Source organism: Carcharodon carcharias, chromosome 20 (genome assembly GCF_017639515.1).
Source record: "Carcharodon carcharias isolate sCarCar2 chromosome 20, sCarCar2.pri, whole genome shotgun sequence".
In the NCBI taxonomy this organism is placed as follows: Eukaryota; Metazoa; Chordata; class Chondrichthyes; order Lamniformes; family Lamnidae; genus Carcharodon; species Carcharodon carcharias.
Genome location: NC_054486.1, coordinates 69,891,176 through 69,904,417, shown reverse-complemented (window position 1 = coordinate 69,904,417; position 13,242 = coordinate 69,891,176). Strand labels below are relative to the sequence as shown.

Below are 13,242 nucleotides of genomic sequence, written 5' to 3'. Positions count from 1 at the left end.
AATTCATGTTCTCTCTCTCGCTCTCAATCTCTCTTTCTCGCTCTCTGTTCCCCTGGCCCCTTTCTCTTCCCTACTGCCCAAACCGCCTTCATGAAGCTAAAGGTGACTGTAGGAATTAAATTGTCAGGCCCTTCCAAACTGTGACCCAGAACAAAGTGATTTCTTGGAAATACATGCAGTTTTACAAAGCTAATTAGTTTAAGTGAACAAAGATTTATATGCAAACTGTGAAAACTACAAATGTATTTGTGCGTAGAAAACTACTTTTAACCTATCAGTAATTAAGTAGAATTTGTTCACATGAGTTTATTTTTAAAGTTTGTGACAAGTCATATCAGGGTTAAGGAATGTCCCACTTAAATAAACAGATAACCGAGCTCTGCAGTTTGTTCACATTAAAAAATGTACCACAAAGTAGATTTGATCAATCGCACTGCAATAACGGAGGAATTAGGTAAGTCTCTTATTTTGCTTTTATCTTGCACAGTGCATTCAGAATTTATAAGTTATATTCTGGAAGAAATGTATTTTGGTTTCATAGCTGTATTTTAAACTTTAGTTTGAAATAATTCTAGTGTTACAGAATTTGTATCATGTGTAGTTTTATATTTCATCAGCTTTCTATGATCGTTCGACCTAGATTTCAAACACTGACTTGAAGTGAACATTTAATACTTCTGATACTAAAGATAATTGTGGTTAATTAAAAATTTATTAACCATTTATATTTAGTTTTTCTGTGTCTAATTCACTCCTGGTAATCTCAGAAACTTTGCATAGATTAACTGCTTTCAAAACAGAGTTTTTCCATTCTGAAATCTTGACAAACAGAATTTCTATTATACAAGACTGACAAAGAATACAAAATCAATGTAAACATGCAGTCCGCAGAGTAAGCAAATGTTTAATTTATTAGTTCATCTCTCATGGCATTGCACGAGGGAGTCAAGGCATCAGACGCCACAGGACAAGCAATTTAGAGAATAATTGGACCAGAGCTGAGTAAGGACTGTAATGATGGAGGATGAAAGAAGCTGTAGGGAGAAGCTGAAATGGTATGGAGCGAAAAAGTGTGGTAGAGGACGATATAGAGGATACAACAGATTGGATGGAGGGGATAGGTAGGGTTGGGTTAGCGATCTGGATAAAAATGTAGAACAAGTTGGAGGTCAGGAGAAAAAGATGAAACAGAGTTAAATGTTGCAAGATGTTGATGAGGAAGGTAGAGCACTAAATGGTTAGAAGAGAGTTGAAGGAGGAGTAATGGGAAAGAGTTGAAGACTGCTTGGTTTTTGAAATGGGGCTGGATCTTGAAGAAATGACTATATTACTGAGATCAGAAGGGAAGGAGGGACAGCAGAGGTAGTAGATTGAAAAGGAAAGAGAGGGAGCCGGTGAGGCCTGGCAAATAGAAGCAAGGAAGAGGGGAGATGGATAAGCAAAATAGGGAGTCAAGTTTGGAAATATGCTCAGCAAACTATACCAAAGTATAGCCCCATAAAATATTTTTGAAAACTAGAATTAGTAAAACCTTAAGCTGACTCAAGAATCTGACAAGGTTTTTGTTAGATGTAGATCGAGCAGAACAATGCCTGAGAGATCAGAGCCAGTGGGTTTAGGGAGGGAGTTATGCACTATGAGCATATGAGAAGTGATTGGTTGCAGATATTGGCTAGAGATAACATTATTTGAGGAACGTCTTTCTCTTGTCTCTGTCTCCATCTCTTTCTCTCTCTCATATTCCTGCATGTGTCTGTCTACAGAAAGGTGTGCCATGAGAGTTGATTTTCTTTTTGTTGTTTCACTCACACGTAAACAGCCTCTTTTGGAAGGAAACACTCCATATACATTTTATTTTCGTGTAAGTTTTGCAAATTCTCATATTTGGAGGAATGTTACTGGCTATAAAATCCTGGGAACTTCAAAAGTCTCATCAGTAGATTTTCTCCTCTTTGCTCAAGAACTATATGATGGAAAGTGATTCCCTGTGTTCATGCTACATGTAAAAGGGTCTTTTTTTAAATAATAGTGTTTATCAGAGGCCCTCTACTAGTTATATGACTCATAGAATGGCTCTGTTTCCATAGAGTTCTCTTGCTTTCTGCATGCTTCATAAGGGAAATTAAATTTTCAGGTAGGCCAAAATCTTACATTGTAACCCTTAAAATAATCTTAAATAGTTAAAATAGCCACAGCAGCTTATCCCCTCTGGTCCAACTGGTTTCCTGTAGGTTGCAATTGTAATCTAATTTTGAGCAAGTGCATGGGATGCCAAGCAGTAGGCACCAGATGGTCCTTCTTTAAATATGGAGCTTACCTCCAATTAGGTCATTGAGGCCTGACTGCAACTTTAGCCCAAGGTCTATGTTAGTAAACCACAACTGCTTCCCCACCAGGTGAACCTGGCAGGCAGCAAGCTGATCCTGGGCCAGAAGTAGCCCAGAGTGGTAGGTCATTTTTAATATTTTTCTTTTTCCTTGTGGGAGTACTCCTCCAGGTCCCAAAAAGAAAACTTGCAGCTTTCCTGCCCCAGGATTCCCTTCTCCTCCCCTGACTCCCCTCTCATTTCTCCTCCAAAGAGTTAGTTAACTGCCGGGCACTGATCTTACAGGTCCTCAGTGACAGCGCCTAAAACTTTGCCTGCCCATTTGCCAGGTAGCCCTTCCCACCATGTTCTTGGTAAAGAATAAAACAAGGCTGCATTTCCTTAAATGCTTATCCTGTTCAATCAATAAGTTTAGCACTTGCTTAACACTTCCCATGAATGCAAACTGTTTTGTGTGGCATTTAAGCTATGGGATACCTCTTCAGTGTCCTCCAGCTATTTCAGATATCGTACAATCAAACTGAATTCCAAACAGCAAACATTGCATCATTATTTATTAAGTGCCATGCCCTTTACTGCCATTTTTAGTTGAACCCTTAGTGTTTATCTAAAGTGGCAATATGCCAATCTTTGGCATCTTTTTTCCTACCAACTGAGAACAGAGCTTAATGACGTCTTCGTTTGATGGTGTTTTGTAATAGCTACAGATGAAGGAGAAAGTTGGAACTTCAGTGAAAAGTCTTCAATACAGGCTCAACTTTGCCAAAGATTATAAGAAGCTGACTCAAGCTCTGCATCATGAGCAACAGGTAAGGATAAAAGAACAGCACGTGCCTTAATGCTTTAAACTTTTGAAGTTTTTTATTTGATTGTTATTGAAAAAGTGGAGATATTAAGATTTTGTCAGGCCAGTATCTGCTAATCTAATTCTGTTGTTAAATTGCTGGCATTACAAATATAAATAACAATGTAAACCTTTAATTTGGTTAAACTGCAGTGATATGACAGTGTTTGAGCTGATGCAAAGAACACAGTATAACTCTAGCTTGAGGTTGCACAATGTACATTTTCATAACCAGCATGAGAATACGCCTTATTTTGTTTGGAATCCTTACAAGTTGCACTAGAGCTTCAAGTACAAATCCATTGCTCTAAACTTTATTAACAATTATATTAGGATCCCAGTTTAATGTTGGTAAAGATCATAGGACATTGTGTTTTTTAACTAATATAAAAAATTCACTGGACTTAATGAGCAAAGCTTTATATGAGTGTTTAATGTACACAGTTCTGCTTTGTTTTCATAAAGAGCAGTGTGGAGCCAGCAGTATAATTGCTGGCTAGCGCAGTATCAAACTGCTAACTACAGTATAATGGCACCATTATTTATTTCAAGAGTGTTATTTTTCCTATGTTCTCCTTCCTGGCCTCTCCACTCCATCCTTCACAAACACCAATTTATCTATAGAACACAACTCATGCCCTCACTCACATAATGCCCTCACTGACATCAGCTTCCATTGGTTTCTCATGTCTGAGAATGGGCTTTAAAATCTTCAGCTTCACTCTCTTAATTGCCTCACACCACCCTATCTCATCCACCTCGCCAGCATCCAATCTATTGATACCAGATTATTAGCACAAAAGCAAAAACACTGCGGATGCTGAACATTTGAAATAAAAACAGAAACCGCTGGAAATGCCCATGGGTCACGTAGTTTCTGTGGAGAGTGACACACAGCTAAAACTTTTTAGGTCGATGAACTTACATCAGGATTTATCAGACCTGAAACTTTAGGTGGAATTTTATGGCAGTGGGATTTTATGGTCCTGCCAAAGTCAATGGACTATTGAACAGCTTGCCACATTTTTTGACCCAGCCCCTGCTGCGACGGGACTGTAAAATCCCACCCGTTAACTCTGTTTCTTCCTCCACAAGTGCTGCCTGACCTGCTGAGTATTTCAGACATTTTCTGTTTTGACACAAGATTACTCCTTACTTACACCCTGCCATAGGCATCTGCCATTTCAGTTAATAGGCCCTGTCCGCTGGATTTCCTGTGCTTAGCATCCATTCTTTGACTACCGCTATTGAAATATAAATTGTTTGTTTCTTGCACTTGTTGGGGAACCTGGTTAACAGTGATAAGTTTGCTAATGACAGCCATTGCTCCTTTGCTTTCATTTAGATACTCAAGTGTTAATAGCTGACTAACATATTTAAGTTGGGCAACTTTAGGAATAAATAGGGTAATTGATTGAAATTATTTGACTTTCTTATGAGCATGTGATGCAGCCTGGCTGAAATTTAAGTTGGCCACAATTTACTAAACATCTTTTACGCAGCTATAATCAATCAATTAACACAAGAATACTTCATGTCTAAACTATTTTCATGTTTTGAATACTGAATGGCCTATACTGTTCTCAAATGGCGAAAGTTGTTTCTTTCGTTATGCTGCATCTGTTCTTTATTACCTCTGCCCCATCTACCCAAAAAAACTTATTGTTGAATTGTTGTGCTTTGATCAGAGCATAAATATGAAACAGAATTGATGATCATGAAAGCTGTACTGCCAAGGTAAAAATGCCAGAGGGCTAAAGTCATAGCAAGTTATAAAACAGTTTAACAATGGCTTGGGAAATTGTACGTGTGATTCAATAAAGAGCAAGGGAGTAGAAAGCCTCCCAGTTATAATTTCTGCTTTGTACTGATTTAGTCGGTCTCAGTCAGGCAGGTGTTCAGGGTGCTTTAGCTCCCCTCAGTTCTTCCAAGCTTGGGGGAGTGTCAGGAAGATATAATAATTTTCATAATGCTATTTGGAATTTATTGTAAAGTAGTGTAATAGTGGGGTCTGTGTCTATTTATACATGTGTGTCTGTGTGTGTGGGACTTAACTGAATTAGATAGAACTGGTCTGAAAGCTTTGATGTAAAAAGAGAAGTTAGGTTTGAAATGCTAAATAGGTAAACATAATGGAAGTTTTAGAATGTGAGGCGTAAGGGGAACATTTGCATTTTTAAATAAACCACAGTAGGTTGAATTCAAAAGAGGGGTCGCAATGTTTCACCTCACCAGGAGAAATTAAGAAACATTGTGTTTATTTTTCCCAAAGGTTACTGGCAAAATTGGTATTATGATAGATTTTTATTATTAGAGAGGTAAAGTCCAAAGGCATAGGCCAGACTTTTGAAATTAGTGTGGAGGGGGGTGGGGGGGTGCCGACACACCGATGTGTAAAATGATGTGTGGTGATGTCGGGCGAGCGTCCCAACCTCAGCATTCGTCATTTAGTTATTACGTTCAGCAGACATGCAGCTGCCTCCAGCACGTGCCCACCAAACTGTCAATGGCCTATTAAGGCTACTAAAAAACTAATTAAAGCACTTATCAACGCTGCCTGTCCAACCTTAAGCTTGGTGGGCAGGCAAAGAGCCCAAGTGGCCTTTGCTTTTGGGAAACCTCATCCATAGGTGGGATGAGGTTTCCTGAAGGTTTAATAAAATAATTAAATAAATTTTGCCACATATACAAACATGCCCCAGCTCATGCACCACTGTCACATGACGGAACATGTTTAAATAATTTTTCCGTTCATTTATTCAAAAGTTTTATAATGAACTTAATCTCCCTGAGGCAGCTCTGTGCCACAGGGAGATTGCTGCGCTCTTTTGACTGCATGCACGCGTGAGAGCACAGGTCCTGACTCTCCCTCTCCCACCACACACAAAGGTAGCACTGAGCGCTACTGGCCGTGTGTCACATTCGGCGGGTCTTAATGGGCCTGCCCACATAAAATGGCAGCACACAGCCAATCGCAGATGACGATCAGCTCTGCGCCCACCCAGCCCAGACATAGGTAAGATGCTGCCTTATGCATGTGCTTAAAATCATTTTTTTTATTAATAAAGGTTTACTTTAGTTTTGTGAAAAAAACAATGAGATTTGGTGTTCTTATTACTACTAAATTCAAAGCCCGCACCTCAAAATAAATACAAATTGCAAACGGTTGTGGCAGCTGCTTCAAGTTTCCCACTGGGATTTCAGCAGCTTGGCATTTTCCATCTGCCTGCCATAATGGAGGGAAAGCTGATGATTGTTCTCCTTCCTGACCACTATGTGCTGGGCCTTGTTGGAAGTGTCATGTGTTTTGAACAGATTTGAATAGGCAGTTGTCTGTTGACTAATTATAATACTCACTATCCACAAGGAATCCAAATTTGGACAAAATCAAAGTGGGTCACTGCTGCATGTGGAAAGGTACCTCATGATGCATTGCCATTTTCAAGGTAGGACAGAAAATTGGAAGATTGGAGGAACAAAAGTAAGATACTGAATAAATGAAAAAAGGTGGAGGTTAAGTTTATTTGTTTTTATTGCTGTTACATTCATTGCATTCAATATTGAAGCTATAATATGAAAATGATGTTTTCACACTGTTCAGTAGTGTACTGTATTTTATAGAGTGCAGATACAATTGGCTAGATAAAGCTAACAAATGTCATGTGTAGGAAAGAATGTGCTCAGTTTCTAAATAATTTATACAACAGTATCACATTAAATCCTCCTGGCTTTAAAGTGTGGAAATGTTGGAGAAAATCAGGATGCATGTGTCTATCGAATTGCAGGAGAAAAATCATGGGCATTAAAAGGGGTTGTGCACAAAATATTGACAAGAAAACATGAATGAGGTATTCTTTTGCATTGGGCGCAATACATTGTTTAAATGAGAACTGCTAATACACAAGATTGTATATTATTTGACAAATTTATGTAAAAAAACAGTTCTTATTGCCAATTCAAAAAAGCCTCTCTCCAAGGTTAGAACACACAGCCTAGATTGATACCTTAGCAGTACTGAGGGAGTGTTGCATTGTCAGGGAAGCTGTTCTCTAGATAAGATGTTAAGCTGAGGCCCCATTTGTCAGTTCAGCTGAACAAAAAAGATTCCCTGGGATTATTTGAACAAGGGCAGGGACTACTAATGTCTTCACGAAACGTTATCCCTCAAATGACACTAAAAGCAGGTAGGAAATGGCTGCCTTTCTTGCTTGCCTAATAACAATAACTGTGATAAACCTGCTGTTGAATAGTCTAGTCTTTTGGCTGTCTGCAATAAGATTAATGCATGAATAATGACCACATAGGAAAGTGTTACGGACAAGAGAGAGACAGACAAACTGTATTTAATTCTTCTCATCACCTGTCCATAAGCAGAAGATGTTTTGAATTATTTTTAAAGTATGCAGTGGTGTGTTTTGTAGTAACAATACAAGGACCACATAAATGAATATTAGTTCACATTATTTCCAAAGTCTGAGAAGTCAAAGTCCAGAGAATGTTTCCTTCATGGCTAAGTTCAATCCTGATGAGTTTCTGGTTTGAGATGACAATGCAAAAATCATTGAAATGGATAACACTGCAGGACTGGGGCTTTCTATGCTTAGACTGCTTGGCAGGTGTTGATAAGAGGTTTTTAAAATGAAGCAGGCTTTGTGGAGTTGAGAGATGGTAACTGACTGCTTGCTCAGCTGGGCAGCTGGAGTCCTTTCCAATTGATGCTAAAACAGTCTGAAGATTTCTCAGTTCTCAAAGGCATATACAGATTTCAAAATGGTCACTCGAGTCATGTGACCTTTTTTCCCACAATGACTTGAAAGGGGATGTTTATCCAGTATCTGGAACTGGTTTTGATTTCAGGACTGATAATGTCCCAGTCATTAGCTATTGAAAGTGTTACCATCCATATTGAGGGTCTGGTGTCAGGAAGCCATTGTCTAGGCAGAAACTCTGACTCTGCTAGAAAGGTGAGCTTATCTCTTGGTTCCTTGGTTCCCTTTTAAAATGGAGCTGGACAGTCCCAGGTGTGATACATGTCTGTTAGCAGCTCTGAAGGCATAATGAGTTTCGATATGCGAGTCTCCCAATTTTGTGGTTGCAAGGGGTCTATCCAATGAGCTGTGAGATTCTACAGGCTTAGAAAATAATTATTTTTTTTTTAACTCCTGGTAGTAGCTCTCAGAACAAGGGTCCAATCTTGTGGTCATGTGACTTACAGCAGCCATCTCTTTTGGTTCAGCACAAAATCCATTTTTTTAAAAATAGCAATAGAATAAATTTCTGGATTTATGTTCATGCAATAGGGGACCCAACACAAGGCACAGATTGAGCCTTTGGAACTATACCCCAGCGAGGAGTTAATACTTTCAGAAGAGGAGAAAATATAACAGCGAAACAAACTAACACACGTACCTTTTAATTGTCATGTGAATAATAGAATCATGCAACACAGAAGGAAGCCATTCAACCCATTGTGCCTCTGATATAAAAATATGAAAATGCTAGAAATACTTGGCAGGTCTATCAGCATCTGTGGAGAGAGAAACAGAGTAGACTTTTCAGGTTATAACCTTTCATCAGAACTGATTGTCCTAATTAGTCCCTCTGACCTGGTCTTTCCCCATAACCCTGCAAATATGTCATTTTGATCCAACTCCCTTTGAATGTTACTATTGAAACTGCTGCTATCACTTTTTCAGAGGGCAAACTTTAATAGGCCCCAATTGGCAGGTTTGCAGATGGTGGCAAAGGCCCATAAAATTATCTTGGGTGACTTTCCTGCTACCCTCCTACCCACCCCAGACCTGGCTGCAATTTTAAAAGGGTCAAATCAGCACTCTATAGCCTCCTGGATTCAACATTGAGTTCAAGAAATTTAGATCATAACCTCTGCCTTCATCTTTTTCAGCAGTGTTTTTTCATTTTTCATTTTGGTGGGTTGGTCTTGAATTGTTTCTTTCTTTATCCCCTCATGTTGCATTCAGATAGTTGTTATGGGCATCATATGGACACAATGTTTGTCACTTTACTCAATTACCAGTCCTTTGACTGTTTCAGCATGAAATGCTGTTATTAAATTGCTCCTGCCCTTTACCTATCACAGAGCTTCCCTTTTGTTCTTCCTGCCCCTTCTCCACTTCCACTGGCTTAAAAATTCTTAAATTTTCTATCTTTCTTCAGCTCTGATGAAAGGTCATCTCAATCTGAAACACTAGGTGGAATCTTCCCAGATTTGCACTAGGTGCAGTAGTGGGCGGGTAAAACAACATCCTACCCATTGGCTGCAATGGCAGCTTTTCACACAGTATTGTCCCAAACCCGCCGCATTAATTATGCATTCCCAGGAAACAAGCCAGTTCTATGGCTGGCAGGCTCTCATTTGCTTGTCACACTATCACCTCGCTGCTTCATGATGCCGGATGCCATATTTAAAGTGCAGCCGTGCACACACCTCTCAGTGCTTCCAGCCAAGGACTGCTGCACAGAAGACATGGCGCAGAAAGGCAAAAAGACTGCAGTCCCAAGGATCAATGATGCGTTCCTCGGTGCCTTTTAGACGCAGTGGAGACTAGCCGTAATATCCTCTACCCCGGCTCTGGCTGCAGGATGGGCAGCACCTTCTCTAATCCGACTTGGGAGGCAGTGACAGCGATGGTCAGCACCAATGCTCTTCAAAAGATTACAGCCACCCAGTGCCACAATAGGATGAATGATCTCCTCCGTTCCATGAAGGTAAGTCAGTCTTCTCATCACGTAACTCGCACACTCACAAACCCATCACACATCCACAGGATCCTTGTTCACTGCCAGTGCAAGGGACATCATCATTCACTCTCTCACATTCACCGTCATTGTCCTCATCCTGTCCATGGGACCACTCATGTCAGGCATACTTATCATCTGGCCTGGTAGCTTACACTCCATCTCTATTTATGCAGGACAAGCTGGCACAGAAAAAGAGGGTGAAGTTGCAGACCAGTGGAGGAATGCCTGAAATAAAGGTCCTCATGGACTTTGAAAACAGTCATCCAGCTGCCTGGCGAGGATCTGGACTGTTCCTATGCTGACAGTGAGGTCGGCAGTGCTTTACCAAGTGAGGATCCAGCAATGCAACATCCATCAGACAACCATGCTGTGAGTGATGTGTCCTGTTTCATAGGCCACTATCATGCACTAATTATCTCCCCTTGCTTCCACAGGCAATCTGCCAAACAGCCGACGGAGTCCACGATCAAGGGCCTCAAATCAAGTCCCAAAGAAATCCCTAAAGAGGAACCTGAAGGCACCCATCTTGAAGTCCTGTCACAGTGCTCACCCACACCCTCCACCAGCGCAGAGACACACACACCTCGGTGGGACTTAGCTTTTGAATAGCCTCAGGATCACAATCTGGTGAGCACATCGCACTGTCTGATCTACAGCAGGCGGAGGCAGGGACTTCCCAGATGTCCGGCACTCGGAGGACTCCTGGAAGCCAAAAATTTGCTGAGTCCGAGTCAATTGACAAGACTCTGGACTTGGTCATGTCTCAGTTGCTGGAGCTGCAAAGGCAAGCTCAGGAACATCAGGAAGGGATTTCCACTACTCTCCTCAGATTGCAAGATACGATGGAGAAGTCCATCCACCTTCAGGCTGAGGTGAGCGCGTTAGAATACCAACGGACAAAGGTCAACACTGGTAGGCTGGTGGCTGCCATGGAGACCTTGGTCCAGGACATTGTTCCTGTACTGCTGCATGGGCTGAACTCCATCGCTGGCTCCATAGTTGGCTCCAACAGCGTGTATGCAAGAGGGGTGTGGGACAGCTCAATCTCACTCACACTGATGCCACTGCTCCTTAAGCCAGGAGCCCATGGGCACCTACAGTGAGAAGGTTCAACAGGTGCACATCCCAGGACCATCCCCCAGGTAACTCCGAGCATGTCCAGCCCATCCAAATCCCCTCTTCCTGTGACCCCAGCAGTTCCAGCTCTACAAGCCAAGGAAGGTGCCACTGCCACACAGCAGGTCCCCAAAAGCAAGCTGGGGCCTTCCAAGTCTCGGCTCTCCAGAGGACGCCATTCAAGGTCATCACAGACAGGGCATCACAGTCAGCAGGCTGCCTCCACCTCTGCTGTGGAAGTCTGGGGAGCACCAAGACGTAGCAGCAGGATTAGGAAAGTTAAGAAGGTGCAGTTGCACAGCCTGGGCACGGGTGTTAATCACTTGTACATATTGTTCACTATTGTCAATAAACTCCCAAGAATGTCTCCCTGCCTATGGCTCCTTGTTCTGATGGGTAGGGTTCTTGTCACTTGGATGTGAAACCTTTCTGCATAAGATAAAAGGCAGTCTCAGTCCAGGGCCTCTTCTGTGCAGCCTTCAGACCACAGTGATGGTCCAGCCTCAGACTCCCTGGAAACATTACTGATGCCTGCACTTTGACGGTGTTTGTCATTGCTGTCAGAATGTAGTGGGCAGGCATCACAGAGTTCTCACATTCTCCCTATGTGCTCTCAGCATCTTTAAGGAGGGGCTGACCCCATCTCTTCAGCAGCTTTGACCACTGATGCTGTGTTGAGGCTCCTGAAGGGCTCAGGTGCTGAAGACAGGCAAAGCATCAGGTGCTTCTAAAGTTTATGGCTGCATGTCTATAATATGACCCTGACCACAGAGCACAAGTGATCTGCCGTTGGCCAGACAGGAGTCAGACATTCTCAGAGACTACGTGAAGATCTATGGAGTGTCCTCACTGCATGTCGTCATCATCCTCCTGCAATTGAGTGACTATTAGGGCCTCCACTGCGTCTCTATGACAGGAGCATTCTCACAGAGGGTATTCACGTTGCCATACGCCAGACTGGAGTCAAATGTTCACAACTGCGATGTGAGGGTCTATGGTGCCACTTCACTGCATGTTCTCATCATCCTCCACAAATCTAGCAGTTATGAGGGCCCCCCGAGAGTGCCTGCCTCACCTAGCCAGTGCAAGGGCCTAATCCCAGTCACCTTCGCCTCCGAGGACCTCTTCACCCTCATCCTTGTTGGCGTCCTCCTCATCGGAGGAGATGTACAGCTCCTCCATCCTCCATCTCCTCCTCTGCCAGCTTGTCTACCACCCCCCACCACCACACCCCCCCCACCCCACACACACATCCCCCCCCCCCCAACACCACCCCCACCCCCGGCCCCACCAGAGCGTCAGGTTGTAAAGGCCTCAGCAGACAGCGACGATGCATGACACCCTCTGCGGACTGTATTGCAGGGCTCCACCAGACCGCTTCAGGCACCGGAACCTCATTTTCAGCATCCCGATGGTCTCCTTCACCAAATTGCGAGTTGCAGCATGAACCTCATTATACCATCGCTCTGCTGCAGTCTGACGGTGTCATCAACCACGGCCTCTGTGGGTAACCCTTGTCCCCAAGGAGCCATCCCTGCAGCTTCTTTAGACCTGGGAAGACTCCAGGGATCTGTGACCGACCGAGGATGTAGGCATTGTGCACACTCCCTGGAAACTGTGTGCACACCTGCAGGATGCATTTCTGTTGGCCACACACCAGCTGCACATTCAGTGAATGGATTCCCTTGTGGCTGAGGCAGTCCATCGTGTGTTGTGATGGAGATTTGAGCGCCACATGAGTGCAGCCCATCTGCACCTGTGGGAAACCCGCGATCTGGGCAAATCCAATCACTCTTGCATCCTTGCTGTCCTGGTCCGAGGTGAAATGCAAAGTTTTGTGCCCTCGCAAAGATGGCATCTGTGACCCAGTAGATACATTTGTGGGTGGAGGCTTGTGAGATCCCACAGAGATCACTTGCGGAGCCCTGAAAGAACTCAGTGGCATAGAAATTGACACTTGCACAGCCACTGTCAGTGGGTGCCCTCCATGTCCCCATGGCGCTACGTCCTGCATTACCTGGCAGATGTGATTGACCAGTTTCCTGGACATACACAGTCTTCAGTGACACTGGTTGTTGGCCATCTGCAGGAATGAAATGCAGTGTCTATAGTCCCTGGGTCTAGCTAGGCGCTGACCAGTGACGGCTCACTGCAGCTCTTCAGCAGTGTGTGCTGGAGTCCCAGCCGTTCCTTC

The 13,242-nt window shown here is 43.0% G+C and overlaps 1 protein-coding gene across 2 annotated transcripts in view; it reads left to right on the top strand.

Annotated features, from left to right (window-relative positions):
- The first annotated feature begins 384 nt into the window (after nt 1-384).
- The window catches only part of LOC121292736, a 74,207-nt gene continuing 61,349 nt past the window's right edge, over nt 385-13,242 (top strand). For both annotated transcript variants that reach the window (XM_041215084.1, XM_041215083.1), the window contains exons 1-2: nt 385-454; nt 3,028-3,135. In XM_041215084.1, the coding sequence (XP_041071018.1) occupies nt 3,125-3,135 (11 nt within the window). In that variant the 5' untranslated portion in view covers nt 385-454; nt 3,028-3,124. The remainder of the gene's footprint in view (nt 455-3,027; nt 3,136-13,242) is intronic.